Here is a 22,384-nt window from a genome sequence, read left to right as displayed (position 1 = left end):
TTGTGAGTTTCTAGGAACTCTGTATAATGCTGTAACATTGGCTTTACCTGCCAAAAGCTTTTGCTGTCGTTTACGTATTTGGAAGTCCCAGCCTTCACTGTTATGAAGCTGTTCAGTGAGTGTCAGTGGTCCTGGTGTTTGATGGGAGGTGAGGTTCTGCCTCTTAAGCAGAAAGGGCATGTTATTGTTCTGATTTTTAAGACATTTTCATTCAGCTACAGCTACTGATTCTATCATGTCCAACCTGATGAATTTCCAGCCTTAAACAGCTTCTTGAGTGTGGCTTGTCACATCAAGAGGAGATTACATGCTGGGCTTTAGTTAACAAGGTTTCTGGAAATATGCAGTACAAATATTGGAAGAGCTTCAGCCGGTGGCAGCGCTCAGGGCTGCCTGGCATTGTTAACTGTGGAGATGTTCTGCTGCAGTTCTGTGCTCTTGAGGCATTGATGAGGCTCCCTGGGTGCGTGGTCAGACCTGCTGCGGTAGCTGCTGGTGTCCTGTCTCATCCCTGCTGGGGGCAGGACAGTGACTGTGCTGCTCTGTATCCTCCTGAAGGCACAACAACCTGATAGTGCCACGGAGCACCGAAAACCAGAGCCCTGGTGCTCTTTGTAGGTACGCGGGAGCTTGGCTGGGTTTGTGCACTGCTCAGCCCCGCTGAGGTTAAACTGCTGACAGCTGTAACAAAGATACATGCAGAGCCATTCCTTGTGTTTTAAAGCTAGAATGAAGGTCCCAGCTGCAGCTGAATCACAGCACTGTTTTCTGAGAAATCCTGTCTCTTCTGGGTGAGAAACCTGATCCTGGGGGGTGCTTTCATTGAGGGTGGCAGCCCCTCTGTAACCAGTCGCACCGCCTGGAGCACTCCGACCTGATCAGGGGCTGGAAGCTTCAGTCTGCAAAGGAGGATGTTGGAGAAGTACACACTGAGAGAAATTCCATTTATTTTGTACAAGGTGGGATACCTCTGCACAGTGAACAAATATATTACAAATCTGCCTTGCCTTAAAAAAGTATTGCCATTTCGGTGCCTGTTCAAAGCTAATGCTCATACACATTTTTAGGTGCTGCATTTGTTCTCCTCTTAAGCTCTATGCACATCACTGCATTTGGTGTGAAAACCCAGCTTTGGAAAAATAATGGAGCACAGCCCTGCTCCCTGGAGTCTCATGGACTTTACAGCAACACAGAGCTGGTGGTCAGGCAGCAGCTGGACTGCTTGTGCTCGGTTGTCAGGTGGGTCTCTACCAAGAGAGTTCCTTTGCAAATTGTCTTTCTCGGGATACTTTTGAGGTAAGTCTTTCTATTCCTGTACATAAAATATATCCCTACTGGCCCTACAAAATAATTGTCTGCTTACATCTCAAATAAGGCTGTCCTGGAAAATAAAATCACTGTTGCTGCTCAGTCACTGCCCCCATGCACACATGCAGCATTCATGTAACTATGTATGTGTTATCCTGCAGGATGAAGATCTGCTGCTCTGGAGGGGTCCAGAGCCCACCCAGCTCCATCACTGGGGCTCCCCATGCCCTGATGGGAGCGTGTTGTGGTGCTGCACCCAGGGGTGCTGTGCAGGCTGCCAGGGGCTGGTACCACCGTGCCAGGGCTTCCATCCCCACCAGGGTGCTCCAAGTGATCCGACACTTGATCCTGGTGTGGCTCAGAGCTGGGATCAGGTCATTGCTCCAAGCTGGAAGGCTCCTCTGACCAATCCCCCAGACCAGCAGGGTACACAAGTGGTCATGCTTTGAGCAAACTGAGTGGTGCTGGCTTGGGGCTCTTCTGCTTCCATCAGACTGGCGAATGTGCAACAGAATGGTGTGGTTTATACTTAAGAGGCAATTAACTTGCTACTTCTGCGTTTGCCTAATACCATTACATATGGAGAGTCGATACTACTTCATGCTCAAAATCTACAAGGAACTGCTTAACAGCAAGGATTCTACTTCCTAGGTCAATAAAGATATAGAAAATATACTCATGGTGGCTTAGTCCAAAACTTCACCATGGCCAACCCCTTGATAATCCCTTCCCAAACAGCTGCTGAAACACAAACCCCAGTTTCAGCTCAATTTAATGACATTTCAGGTAGAATCATCAGCAGATAAAGATGCACTACATGGTAATGCACATCAAATTAAAGAGGGTCATAAATGGCATGCTGTAAGGGAATCATGGTGAGATGATTGGTAACGATGGGCTGGAGGAGGGGATATGGCTTCCCTTTAGGAAAGGAAACCAAACCAGGGTTAGTCTGTGCAAACCTGCAGCGTCCCAGGGCAGGAAATGAAGGTGCATCAGTCTGCACTGCCTGACAGCTCTGGTGGCTTTATCTGACAAAAATCAAAGTTGTATAAGGGAAATTAAAGCCTATTTGTGCCAATTGGAGTATTTTATACCTTGTTAAATCTGTGGTAAGCTGGGTGTGAGGCCCATTGCTGAAACTCAAGTCATTAGCAAAGATCAGTGGACATTTGCCAAACTGTTACATTTTAGAACCTGCACAGACCGTGTCTGTGTTAATATTCCTCAGCTCAAGGACCCTGGTACTGAATAGAAAGAGAAAAATCTCCATGCTAGTTACCAAGAGTGATCTGCACAGGTTGCACATGGTCATGGCAGCAAATGGGGTTTCCAGACAGTGAAATGACAAGGTTCCCTGCTTTCATTCAGAAAAACGTCCATTTCCATGACAAAGAAGTAAAATATATCCCAGTGTGTTCCAAGTCACCTTGTTCCTAACAGTAAAAGGGTTCTTGATGTAGTTGGTAGAAATGTACATCTCTAAGTCCTTCTACTTAGCATGGTTGTGTGTTTTATTGTACAGCAAAGCCAGGGTTAGAATACACGCCACGGAGAGTTTTTGCCTGGAGCACGTAGACACCTTCCTGGGGTGATGGACTCCAGTCATGTGTAGGTCCTGTTACCCATATAAAAATGTCTTTATAAATAACATCATGCAGCAGCAGTTGGCCCAAGCTGATGTTGTGTTACGTTAGGTCCTTGTGTAAGACAGTCTGAAGTCCCATCAGCATCCTGCAGCCCAGAAAAGGATTGTCTTCTCTTTTGCTTCCTCAGTTTGTGATTGCAGCACAGTGCACCAGTGAAGTTCATCCTTTTAAGACTGCTTGTCCCAAGATGGCCCGTGTGTTGGGCTGTGCCTTACGGGGAGGAGGTCGTAGTGACCAGGAATGTGACTGTTCCTAGGCAGGTCATATGGATTCTGGAGGTAACTGGCACTCCGACCACGGGCGTCTTGGACCACGCTGACAGTGGGCTCTGGGGAAGCAAGGAAAGCTGGGTTATGGTAACCTGCAGCTCTCCCGAGGCTAGTTACGCGTGTGTTTTGTCACTCAACTTCCCAACTCATCTCCTCCAGCATTACCGTCAGCACATGGAGCAGACTAGGGAGGAAAACACCAGAGCCAAGAGCAGGCAGTTCCCAAAGCCCTGCAGACAGCGGCTTCAAACGACCAACACTTCTGCTCTTGCAGTGTCTTGCAGCTGGACTGCAGCAGTTTAAAACAAAAGCGTGAAGAGGAGCGGTACCACGCTCACATCCCCCAGCCTTGCACAAGCCCCCTATCCGGGATCAACTCCCCAACTTAACACACGAAGGCACAGGGCTTCTCCCATGGCCGGCACCTCCCTGCACTGTGCCGTATCCATCTTAGGAAAAGGGGAAAAGGAAACACACCAGCACCTGCAATAAACACCCCAACAGCCCCTCTGCCTCCTGCCCCTCTTACCAACTTCATAGATGTTTTTATTGGCGGTCGATGAAGTTGGCATTTCTGAATATGGGGACTCCCTGTGCCCAGGCGATTTCATTTCCACGTAGCTGCTCTCGGAGTGTTTGCATGTTAAAATGGGGGGGTCTTTGATGGTGGCGTATGGGTTTTCGCTGCTGTTCAGGGAACAAGTGCTGGAGCTGCACACAGATTCTTTCATATAATCTGCAAAACAAGAGGGGAGTGGCAGTGTTAGCACCATGAGCTTCCCTAGGTTAATTCAACCTCTGCACAAGTGTGGGGGACAAGGGGGCAGGGGGTAAGGAAGATCCTCGAAGCATCCAGCACAGACACCCGATACGTGTGCTCGGGGTGGATCCAGACCATTGCATCCACACTCACTAGCAGGAGAGAAATCAAAACCTCAGGTTTTCCTGTAAAAGGTTCTAGTTATCATTTACTGCAGTATTGAATTGGAGGTGGCATCCTTCCCTCCCTCCCCCTAATGCCTAAGGAGTTTTAATCCCACTCCACATGGCTGTGGTATGTCGGTTCTGCCAGCAGGACCTTCTGCTGGTCCCCGGCCTGTTGGGCCAGCTACAGGGTTGGTGTCCTGGGGCTTTGGTCAACATCCAATGCCATAGATTTGAATACAGAACATTTCCAGCAGGCTTAGAACTGCATCAGTGCAGTGCGTGTCCCCTGAGAGCTCTGGTTTCTGGGGCTATCCAGCACCAGGAAAAGCCAACTTCATATTCCCACTGCCATTAAGACTGGGAGGAGGCTGCTCCTGCTAGTGGGGAACACTTGGGTTTCCACAAGGGGAACAAGCCTCCATCTGAGCCTTGCTTTTGCTTTGCCTTTTACTTCTCCCCCCCCAGCCCCCCCCCCCCCTTGCTGAACATAATCTACTGCTCCTCTACCCTAGGCTGGAGAAAACAGGAGATGGTGACGGAGGAGGCACTACACGGGGAGAACAGGGTTGGTGTGAGAGCTGTAACCACAGTCTCCTGTGTGAGTGCCCCTGGGCTGCTGCAGGGTACAGTGCCAGTCTTGCTTTAAACATAAAAAACAAGAGAGAATAAATGGACATTCAAGAACGTGCCATTGCTGCCGTGTGCATCCTGCTGGGCAGTGCCAGTAATTTAGAATTAGAGCGATGCAATGAAAGATGAGGCATTTTCTTGTGCTGGGTTACAGTACAAAGGCAGATCCTGGTATATATGAAATACTCCTGGTGAAATAGCGGGACTTGCAAAATAGCTGCAATCCCAGCTGCCCCCGCTGTCTAGTATGGGAGACAAAAAGAGAAATGCAGGTTAAGAAATAGACAGACAACAAGATATCGCTTCTCCTTTACAAACCTCACCTCTGCGCCTGTCCTCCCCGACCTCCTCACTCACTCCTCAGGTTTGCTTCACTCCTTGCTGTGATTCTCCCTCCCTCAGCTCAGGGGTTGTGGCTGTGTGTCCATCCTCACCCCGGGCCTGGTGCCCTTTGCCTTGGCTCAGCACTGAGGGGAGCTGCCCTGAGCAGGCACCCAGAGCAAGGAGTCAGGTTGTATCCTGCAGGGAGCTACTGAGTTTCTGTGCTCTAATTTCAGTGATGGGAGCAAATCCTGTGAGCCTTCAGCCATCAGGGTGAGTGAAACCAGCTGTGGGAAGCTCCACCTCAAAGCAAACCAGCTGCACCATGTGGGACCATGAGGGACGTGAGGCCCCTGGCACCAGTGCAGTGCTCATTGAGCTATGAACTCCTCCTCTGAGTTCAGCCTGGGTGACGTTAGCGGTGCCTTTGCTTCAGAGTGAAGCGCGTCTGTTCGGTAGAGCACAGGAGACAAGAACCAAAGCCACACAAACATTCCCAGGCTGCAGACGCTAGGGTTGGGCCCTCCAGCTTTCCCAACCCCATCCCAGTATAGGCACATCAGCGGAAAGCTGTCCCATCCTGTCCTATTGAGCAATGGAGCAACCCCGTAAGACTTCTGCACATGGGTGAGCTCAGTGTTAGCAGCTTTTTCTATGTATATGACTTAAAGGAAGGTGCCGCACAGTGCGGGCTTGGTTGGTGTTTAAAGGTGAGCAGACAACAGGCGAAGACTAACAAATGCTCTTGTAAAATGCAAATCTTTAGGCTAAAAATACCTGCATGGTCAGGGGCTGTTCCTGAGTCCCTGGGAAGGTTGTGCTATGGGTGAATGGCTCCTGCAGGCGAGGAGCTGAGAGCTCCCGGTGCTGCTGGAGGCTGGAGCAGGAGCAGGAGCAGCTCCAGGGACACGGCCCAGATGACAGACTCAGCCCTGAGGCTTTTGGTTTGTTCTGAGACAAAGAAAGGCTCAGCTCTACCTGCCAGCAGGTCACAGCTTCTGCTGCTTACTACAGGCAGGCAGGAGAGCCTGGGCAGCCTGTAATAAACCAGCTCTGAATCTGGGGTGAGAGGACAGCAAGACTTGCAAAAGAGGAGAGAAGGCTCCTTAAGGGGAGACCTTAGAGCAGCTCCAGTGCCTAAAGGGGCTGCAGGAAACCTGGAGAGGGGCTTTGGCCAAGGGCCTGTAGGGACAGGCCAAGGGGAATGGCTTTAACCTGCCAGAGGGGAGACTGAGATGAGCTCTTAGGCAGAAGCTCTTCCCTGTGAGGGTGCTGAGGCGCTGGCACAGGGTGCCCAGAGAAGCTGTGGCTGCCCCATCCCTGGCAGTGTTCAAGGCCAGGTTGGACACAGGGGCTTGGAGCTCAAAACAGAGCTGGGCTCTGAGTCATTAAATGTAGATTATAAAAGACCATTGGCTGCTACCACGACAAAGGGGGATGGTGACAAGTCCTGCTCCTGCAGTGCTGCAGGTTAATAGCTGTGTGGGTCAGTACTCATCTGCTCATGGAAGTGGGTACCTCAGAGCTGGCTTAGGCAAAAATCCCAGCACATCCTGCATTTTATCAAGTCCAGCTCAGCTGCTTTTACCTCCCTAAGCTAAAATGCAGCTGCAGGGCTGCTGGGGCTGACACCACCTCCCAGACAGGTGCCCTCAGGCTGGAGCCACAGCACCAGCACTTCCCTTCCCAGAAGAGACCGGTGAAATCCCACTTGGGCTGCCCAGACTCATTTGGCCTCTCCTGAGAGCTGCCTTTTCCCAGAAGATACTGGGAATCAGCACGCCAATTCCCACTGACGTAAATGGGAATTCTGTGTCTAGCTGGGGACTAGACCCTTTGCTCTGGATGCAATAAAACTTACGGAGCACCAGTGTGTGCGTGGCAGTGTGCTATACACCTTAGCCACAAGATGTGTTATGCACAAGATCACAGGGAATTTAACTCTCAAGGCTATAGAAGTGTCTGAGTCACTTTGTTATGAAGGGGGCTTGGGGGTAAGCAAGAAGTGCTAACCCAGAACAAATGATTTAGGAAGCCTCATCCCAATCACCCTGTAGGACACGTGCGAGCTCTGGCCATGCTGCCTCATCGGCCCCCTGTGTATTGAGCTCTTGTAGTGGTGCCACAGCACTCGCTGTGAGCACCCCATCAGCTGGATACACGAGATCTATGGGGAAATATGGAAATATGGGGAATAGGCTCTAATTTTGAAGTCCCTGTCTCTGTGTTGCCTGGATACCAATCACCAGACCTTTGAAGGTTTTAGTTTTGATACCAGGGACTGGAAATGTACTTGTTCCTCCCACAGAGCAGGCTCCTCTCTGATAATCCTCTGGCATCCTGATGCCCAACCTTGGTACCTACAGCCACATTTCAAGTGCTAAGGCACTATGATGCATGCAGGTGAAACACGTTCTCCTGCTGTGTAATCCCATGCATGGGTGACGTTCAGCATAGCGTGCCTTGCTGGCTGCTGTCATTAACCTGCCTAACCTTGGCTGCTCCAGGACAGCAACACAGCGACAGCTTAGTGCTGCTTTTTGGGGTGTGACACAGCTGTGGGACACATTCCCATCCACCAAACAAATGAACCACGCTGAACCAAGCCCTGAGCCCCTGGGGCAGGTGCACCAGTGTTTTGAAGGGGTGGGACTTTGCTGGCTATCGTGCAAAGCCTGAGGTCACATTAATCCACCAGTGCATCAGCCCTGGGACCAACCGTGTGCCCTCCTGGCAGAGCATCCTATGCAATGCTCTGGCCTGGGGTCAGCACCAAACACCATTTTCAACTGCAGGGCAAGCTTTCTCCAGTGAGACCTAGCAGATACTGATGGGAAAAGACATCTTTAAACTGCATTAAAGTACGTAAGAACAAAGCACCCGCCTGCCAAGTCTTCTTGCTGACAGAATCCAATTGTTTGGGACTGGGAGTTCATTTCATGTGAATGACCCAGCTTAGAAGATACCTTCTCTCCATCTTCCATATGAATTTAGCTAGGCAGGGCTAACACAAGACCTGGCAAGGGCAAGGAGAACTGCACACTGAGCATAGGGCCCATCACCCAGCTCCTCCTGGGAATGAGAGTGCCCCCGGGCTGCCTGAACCCAGAGCCTGACCTTCAGACTGAGCTGCTGCAAGCCTGTAGCCATCCAAGGGCAAATGCTCCTGAGCAATCTCTGCCAACTGCCTGCAGGTGATGTTCAGAGCCCCCCTGGGATGTCAGGTGTGTTCCTGTGTCCCCAGCATCCTGCCCCTGTCAGCGCCAGCAGAGCCAGAACACATCAGCCTCCCTGACACGGCTTCCAAGCCCGAGTGTTCAATTTACAAGTGATAAACATGTAAAGAAAGTGGCTCACATCCTAAATAATGACCAGAACGTGCAGCAGCAGGAAATGCATTCACAGTTTGCTGTTCCTGTGATTCCTCGTCTCCCATTCACCCTGGGGTGCCCCACGCTGTGTGACTGTCTCTGGATGGGGATTGCTCCTGCATATGTTCAAAGCAGCTTTTTGACTTTTTAAGCACAGTAATTTAGTTGAAGCTAATCTTGACGTTCATAGTTCCGTGGGAAGAGAACAACCTGCCCGACTAGAATAAGAGAATCATTGAAGGAGCTGAAACCAGTGGCCTGAGCCAAATCTACATACATAATCTAGTTTTATAGGGAAGGACTTTGCCATGGATCGGTGGTTTCCTCCGGCAAGCCTGGGTGTTAAGGTGATGTTTTAGCAATATTATGCCACTTTATCTTGTAAACAGCAGCTACAAAGTGGTGCTCTCTAGGCCTGGCTATAAGCTGGTCATTGCTTTTTATGTGCACTTTCAGTGTCCCTTGTTAGCTCAGGTAAAGGTCTTGCTCAGTAACACCTTGGCCATAGCAAACCAGCGAGCGCCTTGACACCGGCCCTGTGTGGAGGTACCATTTTCCCTGTCACTCAGCTGATACCAGCACAAGGACATTGTGCAGTGTTCACCTGCTGGGCTGAGGGAGGGACATTCCCAGCTGGTGTGTGCAGACACAACAGTCTGGGATTCAGACCAAAGACTTCAGCCTGAAACCTGCGTGTTCTGAGGGAGACAGCCTCCTTGCTCCATCTCCTGTACCACAAACCCAGCCCACACTATGAGGAGCTTGCAGGGACCACTGTGCCAAGTGGTCTTGAAGTCCACACTGAACTGGAGTATTCTGAATGTAAACCTGGAGGACAAGTGAAACGTCAAACCGCTGGGCCTTGTGCTCGTGACTCATCTACAAGCCCTTTTTAGAGCTGCCCTGGAGTCAATGCCCATGAATTGCTTCGTGCCAGCGTGACTGGTTAATGTTCTGAGCGAGGTCTGTTCTCAAGCTCTGCTATAAATCTCTTGCAGCAAGGCCACGCAGCAGGGTCAGCTTGTTTTCCAGTGGCTTTGTTTAAGCTCTGGAGAGCCAAGAGCCTTACGGAGCCACAACTTAGGCAAATGCACCAGTCTGTCATCAGCACCTGCCACCAGGAAGCCCTTGTAGATGACTAATGGGTCCTAAAAGAGGTTCCCCTGGCCAGACAGCTCCACCTGCACCTCCTGTCCCTGCAGCAGAGCCCTCCCTTTCTTGTCTCCTGCTGCTTTGCTGAGGCAGGAGCCTCCAGCCTTGTAAAGACTTGAATCCATAATTCATGGGCCCCAGACATCTGGCTCGGAGTCAGGAGTGCTGCCAGCTGAGCGTATGTTGTAGGTAATGGCTCTGTCCCTTTCTGCCTCTGCGTGGCCCTGCTCCCGGGTGCTCAGGTCTCTCCTATCTCACCTCTTCTAGGACACCCTCCTCAAACTGTTTGCCAGGGTGGCTGCAGGCACTGGATACCATACCTTTGAAGCTTTTTTCCATTATGTATGTGTTCTGACGTCTATCCATCCCACAAGCACCTGCATGGAAATGATATATAATGGAAAACAAATAAATATTTATGTAAATTGGATTGCGTTGACGACTGAGCAGCATATATTCTTTCCCCTAAATTGTACATCAAGGCCCTCATTTAGGGAGGCTCTTAAGCACATCCTCAGCTGTAAGCATGCACTCAGTGCAGTGGGGGTTCTGTGCATGCCTAGAATTATGCATATGCTTAAGAGCTTCCCTGAAAGGAAGGGCTTTCCTGATGCAGGGCACTGCTCTTTACCAGGAGCAGCTATCCATCAGGAGAACAGTGAGAAAACATCATCTGCTGGTATGGTTATTACTGAAACACTGGATTGGATTAGTAGGAGCCTAAACCATCTCCTTCCAAACTTGAGTCCACAGGTTCCGTTACATTACCCTGTGGCCAATTCTGGGCTTTGCTTCCTCGTGGACAGTATGGTATTTAACTCACAGTCTTAGATTCTGAGGTGTGCACAATCCTTCTCTATTACCTACTATGGCTTGCTTATCAATTTGCACAGTTCAAGAACTGCAGTGACCACAGGCCCCAAGTGACTACAGAGGCCTGAAAATGCAGTAACTGAGAACAGAGCTGACAGCAAAGACTTCTGCCTCATGCAGCTTTGTCCCTTACAGAAGCAAAGATAGAAGGGGATGGGAACCTTTACTGCTAATGATCCTAGATATCAATCAAAAGGCAAATCTAATGGAAGCCTTAAAATCTTTTTAACTATAGAGTCTGCTATTTCTTACTGACTAGCAAAATCAACACAAATTTGGTTACAGAGATAGAAATGTCCTTGTGGCTTATGGGATTCCCAATCAAGTAACTAAGTTATGCTGGTAAAAGCGCCTTGCAAACAGCATGTCCCAGAGGTCTCCCAGCTCTTTGTCCTTGTATGTCCTCTGGTCTCTATAGAAGCAGATGTCACTACCACTGGCAATGCTGTACTGGTCCCCTGTTCACAGCACCTTTGCTTTTGGTGAATAAGGAAAATCACTACATTAGACAATAAATGCGTTACTGGCACATCAAAGCCACCCCCCTTTGCAGAGTGTCCATCCTGAGCACAGGAAAAGGGCTGTAGTTCACAACTGGCTCTCTCTGATGGGGCTCTTGCCTTTCTAGCCAAGAGTGACTGCCCAAAGCTTTTGAGCACCTTCTGCTTTGTTTCCCACCACTTGTCCTGAGTCAATTCCCAGACTTACTCCCTGAAGGAAGCAGCAGAGGGCAAGGCTGAGCGGGTGGTTTGGGCACAGCGGGGAAGCTCTTTCACATAGCAGTATTTGCTGTGTGCTTTTCTTCTCTCCTGCATTCTCTAGGGCAGAGTCCTGAGTGAAGAGGATGGAGCTGATTCATCCCTTGGCTCACATCCACAGCGCCGGTGCTCTCTTTCCCAGCAGTGGTGTTCCCAAAGGCCATTCCTGGTGATCACACGTCCTCCTGGCAGGGCTGAGCCAGCCCTCATGGGCAGAACACCCAAGCAGGGCAGCTTCACAGGCACACACTCAGGAGCCTCTGGTAAGAAGCAGCTCATACCACACAGAGCAAGGCTGGAGTGTTGCTGGGCACACAAACGGGCTCAGAGGGTGAAGGGGGCCGTACCCACAAAGAGAAAGCTGCAGCAGGGAAACAAAGGAACCCCAGGCTGACCCATGGGAAGGTGCATTGGACACAGCATTGCTCAAATAGAGCAACAGCAACACGGGAAAGACCTGGCTTTGGAGGGCTGGGATGAATAACTGCTCAAGATCATGACCTGTAAAATACTGACCAGCTATTTCAGAGTTAGAGACAAAGCAAGGAGCAAAAAACACGGGAGTGATCCCGAAGGACAATGTCCTCGTAACTGCTGGGCATTAAGGAGATGCTTAGAATAAGGACCATGAGGAACAGATGATCTATGGAAACAGAGGTTACCCAGGGAATGGTTACCTGTGCTCACTGCACAGTGCATCCCTGTGCAAGAGTGTTGCATCTGTTCTGAGCATCCTCATCAGATCTTTACAGGAATGATCCCCATGACCGTGAAGACCCGGATGAAGGCTGGAGCCTTGGAGCTGCTGTGAGGCCTCAGCGATATCAACCAGCACTTTTGGTGGCTTGGAGAGGAAGGACTCCACGTTCTGAGCATGTTTTTGTGAGCTCCTGCCAGTGCCATTGCAGATGTCAGACATGTCTGGAAGGGCTTCTGCAGCCACAGACATCACTATGTCTGCTCGGAGTTAGCCCAGACTCGTTAGACCCTGCTGGAGGGCAGGTGCGGGGTGAACACAGGGTTCAGCTGAGTGAACCCAACTTCTGGTTCTGAGCTGGGCAGCAGGCAGTCCTTGCTCACCCTGAGCTGCAAAGCAGCACTTTGCCATGCTCAGAGCTCACTCCAGTGTAGCTGTAGAAAACTGAGAATCCTTCTTAAGGGAGGATGGCTCAGAAAAGCTGGGATATGCCTGCTAGAAAAGATAGATACAGGCAGGGTTGGTGCTGCCTTGGGAGGGCTGCACAACCTCTCAAAGCCCTTCCCAACCTGTTCCCTGTAATTCTGCCTTTAGTCTTCTTCCATGTCTTATAATTCTGTGGGTTTATGACCCATTTTTGCCTATTCACTGCATTCCTCAGGGAGTGAAATGAATAATAGATATGTTATTTTTTAAACTGCAAAAGCAATTAATGTGGAAGGGGCCTGAACAGGGCAGGAATCTGGCTCTTCAGGAAAGGCCAGGTTTAAATCTGGAGTTAAATTGTCTGCGGGGTGAAATCACAGTCTCGGTTGGGAATGTTTTTCCCCACCTTTTGGCTTTGAGAAAGATGCAAAGTCAGGTCTGACCCAAACCTTGAGTCACTCGGGATGTGCTGCAGATCACACTCCAGGCTCTGCTCTGAGCACTGCTGTTAGGAAAACATTACAGATAGAACCAGTTTTGTCTGCAGCCTGCTGGGCCCAGCACTCCAACTAATGAGCATAACAACCTTTTCTGAACTCAGGGGGTGGTTTAGGACATTTGACTTGCTTGGAATAGAAGCTGGAAGATGGACTCTGCAGTTGTGTAACGCAGACTGGACTGGAGGAGAGAGGTTAGTGGGCAAACAATTCCGGTTCTGCAACGAGACAGTGAACAGGAAATGCAAAGACAAGGCATTCCTTGAAATTAGTGGGACTAAGCTGCATTAAACAAGTAGTGACACATGGCAAAAGTGACAAAGCTGCCTTTCCTTGACACCACAGATACCCCAAATCCTGATATGTCAAGTGCTGATCCATGAGAATGACTTGTGCAATGTGCTCATCACTAGACTCCATTTAACAGGTATGATTTTCTCTCTGACAAAGCCTGATATTTGAAGCTCCCAAGGAAATACAAGCTTTGTTCTGCTCCTTGCATTTCCCAGTTGGAAAGAACCCAAACCTGGCAGCTGAAGTCCTGTAAAACAGGTAAGATATCCCCTTGGTGCGAGCAGCCCTTTCTCTGCTCCCTCAGAGAACATCTTTCTTCCTTTCCCTTTCCAAATAAAATATCCAAGGGATGACTCCTGGCTGAGCAAAAGCCAATGATGCAAACTGGGAGCAATCAAAAGGCGATTTCCAAAGCTGTAAAAGCACAGCCTGCAAGAGCAAGGAGAGCAAAGAGGGGTTAATAAAAGCACTCACGTGCCTGTTACCTGTGGGATCGCCTTTACGAGATACACAAGCAAATAGAAAGTACATGGTATTTCCAGAAAGCATCCTGTTGACCCTCTTATAGACACAGAACTAAAGACACATTGCTTGGAAGTGAGGGGCTGTGGTGCCAAGCACACAGAAAAGGGCACAATGCCCTCCATCAGCTGAGCAGCAGGGCTCTGCTTCTGCTGAGCTGCCAGCCCCACTCCTGAGTGAGTAGCTTGGGAGTAGCTGCTTCTCCTGCTCTCCCTGAGCTTGGAGATCGAAGTGGGATCTAAGCCTAAATCCAGCATGGAATGGAGAAGCAAGTTTGTCCCCGTCAGAAGAGTCCCTGAGTCCTTATATCCAGTCTGAGCACAGCCATGACCCTGAGAAGTGAAGGTATGCTGCAGATCAAAATACAGAAGGTGTCAGCCTGGGATAGGTCTGGACCACATCCAACCTTGAGCACAGATCTGATCAGAAATCCCTTGCAGAGGTCAAGGGTTAAAAAAAGGGAATTAAGAAAACCCCTTGTGCTCGCAGGTTTTAGCAGATGAGTGGCTCAGGCAATTTTCACACAGATATTCTGATGATTTCCTTTCCCCCAGCTCTAATTCATATTTATGACACTTGCAATTCCGAACAAGCCTACAGACATTCCTGTGAGCCGGGTTCATCCAAAGAGCCTGTTCTTTGGCACCACTGCCTCAACCAGAGGAGCTGCTGGCTGAAGAACCAGGGAGGTGAGCTGAGGGCTTTCCATCTGCTCCCAACTTCTATCCATCTTCTCTCTATAATATTGCATGGGGTCACAGCAGAGGAGCTGTCCACTTCCATTTTAAGTGTTTTTAACTGAATCCAGCTGCTCTCCCAGCTGGAGCATCAGTATCATAAAAACTAAGGCTAACGGTTGGATGAGAAGGTGCTTCCTCTAACTCTTCAGTACTTCCATGCATGATGCAGCTTAAAGGTCAAGATCCCCCATGGGAGCTTATTAGGCTTCACTGATATTACCTGTTTACAATTCAAAATCAAAGTTTTTAGCTTTCTGCTGAAATTTGCACACGTAGGTGGAATCTGCAGCTTCTATTGCTGTGGGATTACCATGAAATGAAAACATTTTATGGCAAAAATGGCCTTGAGCTGAGCAAGAATTCAGCATCATCAAAGTCAGCACAAATAAGTGTTGATTTTCATACTGAAAGGGAAGAAAAAACCTCTCATTGTTACCAATTAGTGTGAAAAAAACATTCTGGAAGAAGCAAAGAAAACAAGGAAAAAATGTATCTGGGATGCAAAATGCAATGGAAAAATAGTGACTGTTTTGCTTAACTAAAGTATTTCTCACTTCTACATCATTCTTACTGCAAAGGCACTTAGCATCACTTCTGCTACTAAAATAAAATGCATGAATGCAGGACAAATCTGGCACTCAGGGAGTTCCGGACACTGCAAGCTAAGAATAAAGGCAGTGAGCAAAGCAGTAAAATGGGGAAAAGAAAATGAACTTGATTTGAGGAGCATTTGGAAATCCTCCCCCCCTCCCAGCTCTCCGTGGTACGGACAGATCAACACAACAGCAGTTCTGCAGCTTGTTGTACAGAAGAAAACACTAATGGTTGATAATGATGGAAGAGGTTTTGCATTGAAGCTCAACAGGTTTGTGATTTTCCTGATGCAGGGAAGACCTGATCTTTGGAGCAAGGCATGGTGTGTGACCAAAAGAGCAGTGACAAGATGCGATGCGTGGTGATGCCCTGTCTTAATTCCTTTGCCATGTGAGCTGTGAGATAGTTGACATTAAAAATCCCATAATACCATTTAATACTGCACTTTCCATACTGCAAATTTTCAGTGAGGTATTAGTAATCCCAGTAAAGGAAAGGGCAAATGCTTTTTGCTACTGACAAGCTAAACTCCAAGTGCTTAGATAGGAAAACAAATAGCATCCAAAGCACTAAGTCTGGATGGGTTTGAGACAAGAGCTGCTGAAAACCCTGTTAAAACTGAAGCCAGGGAGAATAAACTCAGAAGGGGTCATTAAACTTCACTCTTGGCTTGTTTGCACTGGCTGGGCATTCAAAATTGCCTGAAAAATGGCCACTTGGTGATTAACAGGGAGATAACAGGGTGTATTGCATGCTCCAGCTCCCACAGAGGCTCCGGTTTTATGGACGTGCCAGTGTGTGGTGCTGAACTTTATTAAGCATGGAAGGAAAAAAATAATGCCAAATTTCAATTTTTAATGTCCTAAGTTAGTCCTTAAAAAACCATTTATAGAGTAGTTGGTTGTGATTACACACAGCAAATGGAGGAGGGAGATCAGAATGAATATTGGCTCTTCTTTCCCAAGTGTGGTCTGTGGTAAAGGAAACCATTTTCAATACTTCATCTTTCACTATTGGCAATTCTGACTGTGAGATAAAGACAACACCAATATTCTTCATTATGGTTAATGCCTTTCTGAAAGGCTGACTTGGGTCTGGAATTGCTCTAAAGTCTACTAAAGTGATTAGATTGTTTAAACGTTACTGACCTAGTTCATTCAGATAGCTGTAGGGTCTCCAGTCTGCAGTTTCTCTGTCAAGGGTTTTGTTACTGAGCTGTTCAAAAAGTATGATAATGGGTTAATGCTGAAATAAAGACAGTTCCCACCCAAAACTACAGCCCAAGGATGGCATGAATCAAAATGGGAGATGACTGTTACCTTTGGCCTCACCATTTCAGTTCTTTAGCTGCATGAATCTGACAGTTGTTCACTAGCATTAGGGAAAATCACAAAGGGAAGTCACTTCACCAAGCAATGAACACAAGCATGCTGGAAAACAGAGATTTCCTTCAGCACCCAGGGATCACGACTGGAATGCTTGTATGCATGGAGTGACATGCTGGCTGTTTCAAAACAACTAATGGAGATGGATGGATCAAAACCACCTACATAAGCATGCAGATAGGAGCTGTTTGGAACAAAGGGGATTTGCTAATACATCTGAGTATCTGTTTAGGGAACAGAGATGTAACGGCTACAAGATTTCTCTCAATTCAAGGAAAATAACATTGGCAATAAGGAAGCATGAAGCCCTGTGCAGATCTGCCAGCAAAAGTGGAGAGAAGTCCAGGGCTGCCATCCAGATGCTGCTGCTGGAAAGACACCTCTTGCCATGTGGCAGCTGGGACCCTGCCTGTGCCAGCGTGGTGGTGCCACTGGAGGAGGTGGCAGTTGTATTAAGCACAGGTGTCAATGTGCTCTTTGATTTTCTGCCAGTTATAGGAGTCTCACTTGAGCCAGATAATGCTCAAGCACAAGAGCAGAGGCAAGCACAGTGCCAGCCTGAGGGATGGGGATTTGGGGGGGGGGGGGGGGTTTGGAGTGAGCTCGCTGGAGCCTTTCTTGTGGTGGTCAGCACAGGGAGAGGGGCTGCTGTTGGGGGGGTGTGGGTCCACTAGACTGGGGCACCACAAAGCATATGGAGAGGGGCTTTGGATAAGGGCCTGTAGGGAGAGGCCAAGGGGAATGGCTTTAACCTGCCAGAGGGGAGACTGAGATGAGCTCTGAGGCAGAAGCTCTTCCCTGGGAGGGTGCTGAGGCGCTGGCACAGGGTGCCCAGAGAAGCTGTGGCTGCCCCATCCCTGGCAGTGCTCAAGGCCAGGCTGGACACAGGGGCTCGGAACAACCTACTCTAGTAGAAGATTGGCACTGGATGGTCTTTAAGGTCCTTTCCAGCCCAACCCAGTCTGTGATTCTATGTGATGGGGTGAGTCCCAACAAGGAGGGTCTGTGAATCACTGTAGTTGCTGAGTTTTCCACCTCAACATTTTCTTCTCAAAGCCCACATCTGCTGGTCCTGAGGAAGTGTCAGTTCAAGAGCAAATCCCAACCCTGTCTCTGAAAAATTTAAGTTATGAAGCCATCAGTGCTCTCCTGTGTCTGCTTCCAAACAGGAAAGCTCCTGCCTCTGTTTCAGAGGGCTCAGCTCTGCTATTTTACTGTATTTATAAGTAAATGAATAACAATAAAGGAGGTTAAAATTTAAACAAAGCATTCAAAATTACCAAACCATTTCATTTTTCCTGATGTCTCATTAATTTTTGCTTAGCTTTCATAGTGGGTTTTAAGACCCACTGATGTACTGAAGTCTGTTGGAATATAAAATCCCAGCTGGTTCCCAGGGTGAGAAGCACTGTGCAGGATGCTGTGCAAAGAGAGACCAGGGCCCAAACCCTGTTTTGAAGAGACCTGCTTAAAGCAGACACAGCCAGAGAGGGATAAAGGGGCTGTCCCATGTAGCAGCTAGGTAAGCTGCTCTGTACCACCATAGCTAAAGTTTAGCCAGCTGAGTGCTGCGAGGAGCACACCATGGCTCGCAAGGAGTAACCGAGTCATGGGAGGTGGAGAAATACATCAGAAAGAGGAAATGCTGGACCCAAAGAGAGAAGGAGGGCATGGGGCTGGGCAGCCATGCAGCTCCTCTGCCCCTTGGTTTAGGTAGTGACCACAATGGGGAGGGCTTAGGGTCAGGATATCTCCTCTGGCAAAAACTCCGCTATAAATAGGGCAATGGGGACCAGCAGGATCCTCCCAACCAGCCTGACCTTCTGTGAGCTTCCCCAAAGCTGGGCCACTGAGGAGAAAGCTGCAGAGGTCTGAAGCCTCTCCCTTATCTCCAGGGAAAGCATCTGCAAATACTCCTCTCTTCCAGGAACACCACATTTAGGACAACTACACCATATATTACAAACTGCCCATTGACATGTAGAAGCTTTTATCTGATCACAGAAACTGGGTTTCATTTGGGTGAACGTTTGTAACAACCAAAGGCAAAACCCTGCCCTCACTGACTGGATCCTGCTGATTGAATTCCCTTGACTCAGGATGCAGACAATGTTCTGGGGCTTTTTTACACCTAATGTTATCTGCCCTGGCTTAAACAGACACAGGAGAAACCATGGTGTGGGCACAGCAGGAGACAGCACAGGTAGAAAAGACTGTGCACATACACGCACACACACACAATGCTGGGTCTCTACAAGCACCTGCACAGTATTTTTAGAGCTATTCAACTGAAGATGTACACAAATAGGATTCATCATTTGTCAAACACGTAATTGTGCTCCAAATGGGCTGAACTCCAGCCTGGAAGAAAGATTCCGGGCACGCAACAGTGCAAATACACCGACCACACACACACACACACACACAGAGATGTGTGCATATGTATACAAATACATAAACATAGAGGTATACACACAGAGACAAAGACAGATTAATACCAGCACACTGAAAGGAACCCATTTCAAATCCATGTGAAAGCCCAGCTCTGGTTGAAAGACCCTGTTGCTGCAGAGCCACCAGCACTGCCCTTGAAAGAGGTGGTTCTGTGCCCTGCACTGTGTGGGGAGTGAAGCCAAATGATCACAACAGCCCCTTGTGGCCCCGCAGCTCTTGAAGCTCCCATCAGACAGCAGCAGCAGCAGAGCAGTGACAGCTACATCTTAGTGCCTCATCTTGTTCCTTCTCATTTTCTGTCTCCGTGTATTCCCAATGAGGTAAAGTGTCATCAGCTCATTGGGCACCTTTGCACCAGGCGCTCTCCTCAAGGACGTGCCCAGAACAGAACGTGGATAAAGCTGGTTGCCTGCAGGATTTCCGAGGCGACCCTTGCCTGAGAGCCGTAGCTGTGACTGCACATCCCTGCTCCTGGCACGGACTGTGCATCCGGGGTCTCCCAGTTGACAACACAGGAGTCATTCCTTCATCGTCCAGCAGTTCCTTGTAATTCCCCAAAGCTGGGAACACGAACACTGACACCAGATACATGAGATGGCTGGATGGGGCAGTTGGAGCAAACAAGGAATGGCAAGGTTTTTAATGTGGTTGTGGGAGAATGAAGCTGAAGTTCCTGGCCCCATACCCGGTCCCCATAAATCAGTGCAGCCCCATGAAGGGCGCTGGCAGTTTCCATCAGCAGAGCCCACAGCCTTGGTCTTCATTTCCAGACCTCCAGAAATCCACAGACACTGATTTCCAATCCAGCTGCACCACTTGAATCACATTTATTAAAGTCTTGGGGTTTCTATTAAAAGCTGTAGCTTTGCAGGATTTCTAAATCAGCTCACAAACCCAAAATTTGGCATGAAGAGCTATGGGCTAGAATTGATTCTTCTAATGAAATGATTTGGGGACATTTCTAAGTTTTTCAGAATGCAGTCATTAGGAAGAAATGTGATTATAGCTGTCTCTTTGTGCTACCATCATTTCTTAACACACTATAATTTGTTAACTTCTATTTTTTTTTTTACGATACAAGATACTTCCATTTTTAGTGTGAAGCAAAATTGCTTTTTCTGGAGGAAAAAATACTTTGTAGTAAATTTATCCACTAAAAATCCTAGCTTTTAATTTTAGCAGTTTGGTTAAAACTACCTCATACCTGGCAACTCTGCCCTTAAGATCAACGAGGTGTTAGCATGAGTAAAGCCAAATCATTACCTGCCCATCTGAAATAGCTGGATGGATCCCGGTGGCAAGCTGGTCACCAACATGCCATTTGTCAATGCTTGGGTTTTTAAAGAAGTCCGTGGTGATTAGGTAAAGAAGTGCTGGCAGGAACTCCATCCTCCTTTATCCTCCAGGACAGCGATCGGTAAGAGCTTTGCCATCAATTTCCCTGACTACTGACTTCAGGTTTCCATGGTCCAAGCCCCTGTTTCAGATGGGCATCCTGAACACTCTGCAGCAATTCTGTATTTGCAGTCTTTTTTCCTTGGACAAGTTTTAGTTAAAGGCACTTTAATGATACTTTCTGCAGCTGAACTCCTTTTTATTAGCTGGGTGACATCCAGTCAGACCATATCCAGCGACCTCTGTTTTGCAGTTTCTAATTTTATGTGAAGTCTTTGGTAGAATTTAGAACTTCTTTTAATAGATGGGAATCTGCTGGCTTTAAACATTCAGGACATCTAATAGCAATTGAATTTTATGATGTCTGTAGAAGCCAGCAGCACCTGGACTGTAGCTGTGATGCTGTTCTCCTTCGGTAGGGAGCAAGGGTGGAATTAAAAGCTCTGCAAAGGCACAGAGTGAGAATTCTCCATTTGCTTGTGACACACCAGGGCAGCAGCCTCATGCTTTATACAGAGTATTCTTCACAAGCTTTGGCAGCCTTTTGTGGATACACGCTTCTGTTCATGCACAATTCGAATCTCAAACACAGAGCTGGCACTGCAGCATAGGGAGTGGTTCTGTGAATGGTCCCACCGACCCCCCTCTGATCACAACAGGTTCTCAGCAGCTGAGAACTCAAACTGGTCTTCAACTCAAACAATGAGAGCTCTGATGTGAAGACATGGGTATGGAGTGAGTGTGGATCTCTGCCTGCTGTGGAAAATTTTGGTGCAGTAATTCTGTGGCACAGTTTCACTCGAGTTCATGCATGATGCTCCTTGCAGCATCATTATTACTTGCACATGGCATAAGAATAAAAGCCAAAGTCACTTGTATGAGCTAATAAATAAAGGTCAAATTTTGGTTTCACTGATAGTAAAATATTGACTATGGCAGGGCCAGCATTTCACCCAAGCTGACTTTGCAAGCTCACTCACATGGGAAAAGCCTTTACTTGTAGTGAGGTGCTGCTAGTTCCTCCTCCTTAACTCCAATGATGATTCTCCTGGACCTTACACAAGAGACAAAGCTCAGCCCTGCAGACTCCTGCTGGCAGCTGGAGCAGGCTTTAGGGACATAAGGCTGGAAGGGCTTTGATCACAGAGTCCCCGTGACCAGCCACCTTTTACTGCAAACACCAGGCACATAATCACTTTGATGGCTGATCAAGCTCCATTTTAACTGTAATCCGATTTCTTTGTCCCATTAGGCTTACTGGGAAACTATTCCAAAATCTCACTGATCTGATGTTAGAAATCTAATTTCCAGCTTCGATGCATTCATGGCCAGTTCATCCTCATTTGTTCTCATGCCAGCCCTGTCATCTAACTCAAATAGCTCTTCTCCCTCCTAGTGTTTACCTCGCCGTATTTATAGATGGCAATCAAACTCCCTCTCAGCATTCATTTTGCTGGATAAAAGAAGCCAAGCCTTTTTTAGTCTCTCTTCATACGCTCCCCCTTATCCTCCCACTTGCTTTTTTGCCTGCATGTGTTCCAGTCTGAGCACTCCACTAGCACAACTAACCAGCCCCTGTATACACCAGGAGGGTTTTAATGCCTCCACTCACACTTGTCTCTCAGCAACTTCAAAGGTTTTACCTTCAGGACATGCGTAGGGTCCTGAGCAGCGGCCAAAAGTCTGTCTGGCAGAGGGGAGAAGAGGTGAGACACCTCCCACTGGTTCTAGAAGAGATGCAGGAAGGCTTGGCTCTGCTCCCTTCCTATGAAGACAAACCCGTCTCCCAAACTGTGGTCCTCGGTGCAATGCTGGACCTTTTAGCTCCTGCTATCAGCCATCCTCACCCACCTCGCTTCCCCAGCGAGGTACACACAAAAGAACAGAAGAAAAAAACCCACAAAAATAGCAGAGTGGAAAGGACACCAAGGGAAGAGGAGAGAAAGGGCAGAATAAGACACAGAAAGAGAGGACAAGAGGGGCAGGGGGAGCACAAGAGAGAAAAAGCCTTCTCAAACTGGAGCACGGCTGCATCTCCCCACTGCCGTCTTTGTACCTTGCTCAAGCTGTCTCTCTGAAAGAAGTGATAGAGGAATGGCTCCAGTCCATTGCCTCAAGGCAT

General features: G+C 48.4%; 1 protein-coding gene across 3 annotated transcripts in view; it reads right to left on the bottom strand.

The window, feature by feature from the left end:
• Positions 1-2,062: 2,062 nt before the first annotated feature.
• MEGF11 (multiple EGF like domains 11) overlaps positions 2,063-22,384 on the bottom strand; it is a 265,958-nt gene continuing 245,636 nt past the window's right edge. For all 3 annotated transcript variants that reach the window (XM_061446583.1, XM_061446582.1, XM_061446584.1), the window contains 4 exons: positions 16,177-16,243; positions 9,948-10,004; positions 3,756-3,962; positions 2,063-3,285 (listed from right to left, as the gene is read on the bottom strand). In XM_061446583.1, coding sequence (XP_061302567.1) covers positions 3,125-3,285; positions 3,756-3,962; positions 9,948-10,004; positions 16,177-16,243 — 492 coding nt within the window. In that variant the 3' untranslated portion in view covers positions 2,063-3,124. The remainder of the gene's footprint in view (positions 3,286-3,755; positions 3,963-9,947; positions 10,005-16,176; positions 16,244-22,384) is intronic.

The sequence above is a fragment of the Pezoporus flaviventris genome, unplaced genomic scaffold (assembly GCF_033815535.1).
Source record: "Pezoporus flaviventris isolate CSIRO_AGI_PZ_B2104156 unplaced genomic scaffold, CSIRO_AGI_Pfla_v1 ptg000006l, whole genome shotgun sequence".
NCBI classification, from domain to species: Eukaryota; Metazoa; Chordata; class Aves; order Psittaciformes; family Psittacidae; genus Pezoporus; species Pezoporus flaviventris.
This window is presented reverse-complemented; position numbering and strand designations above follow the sequence as displayed.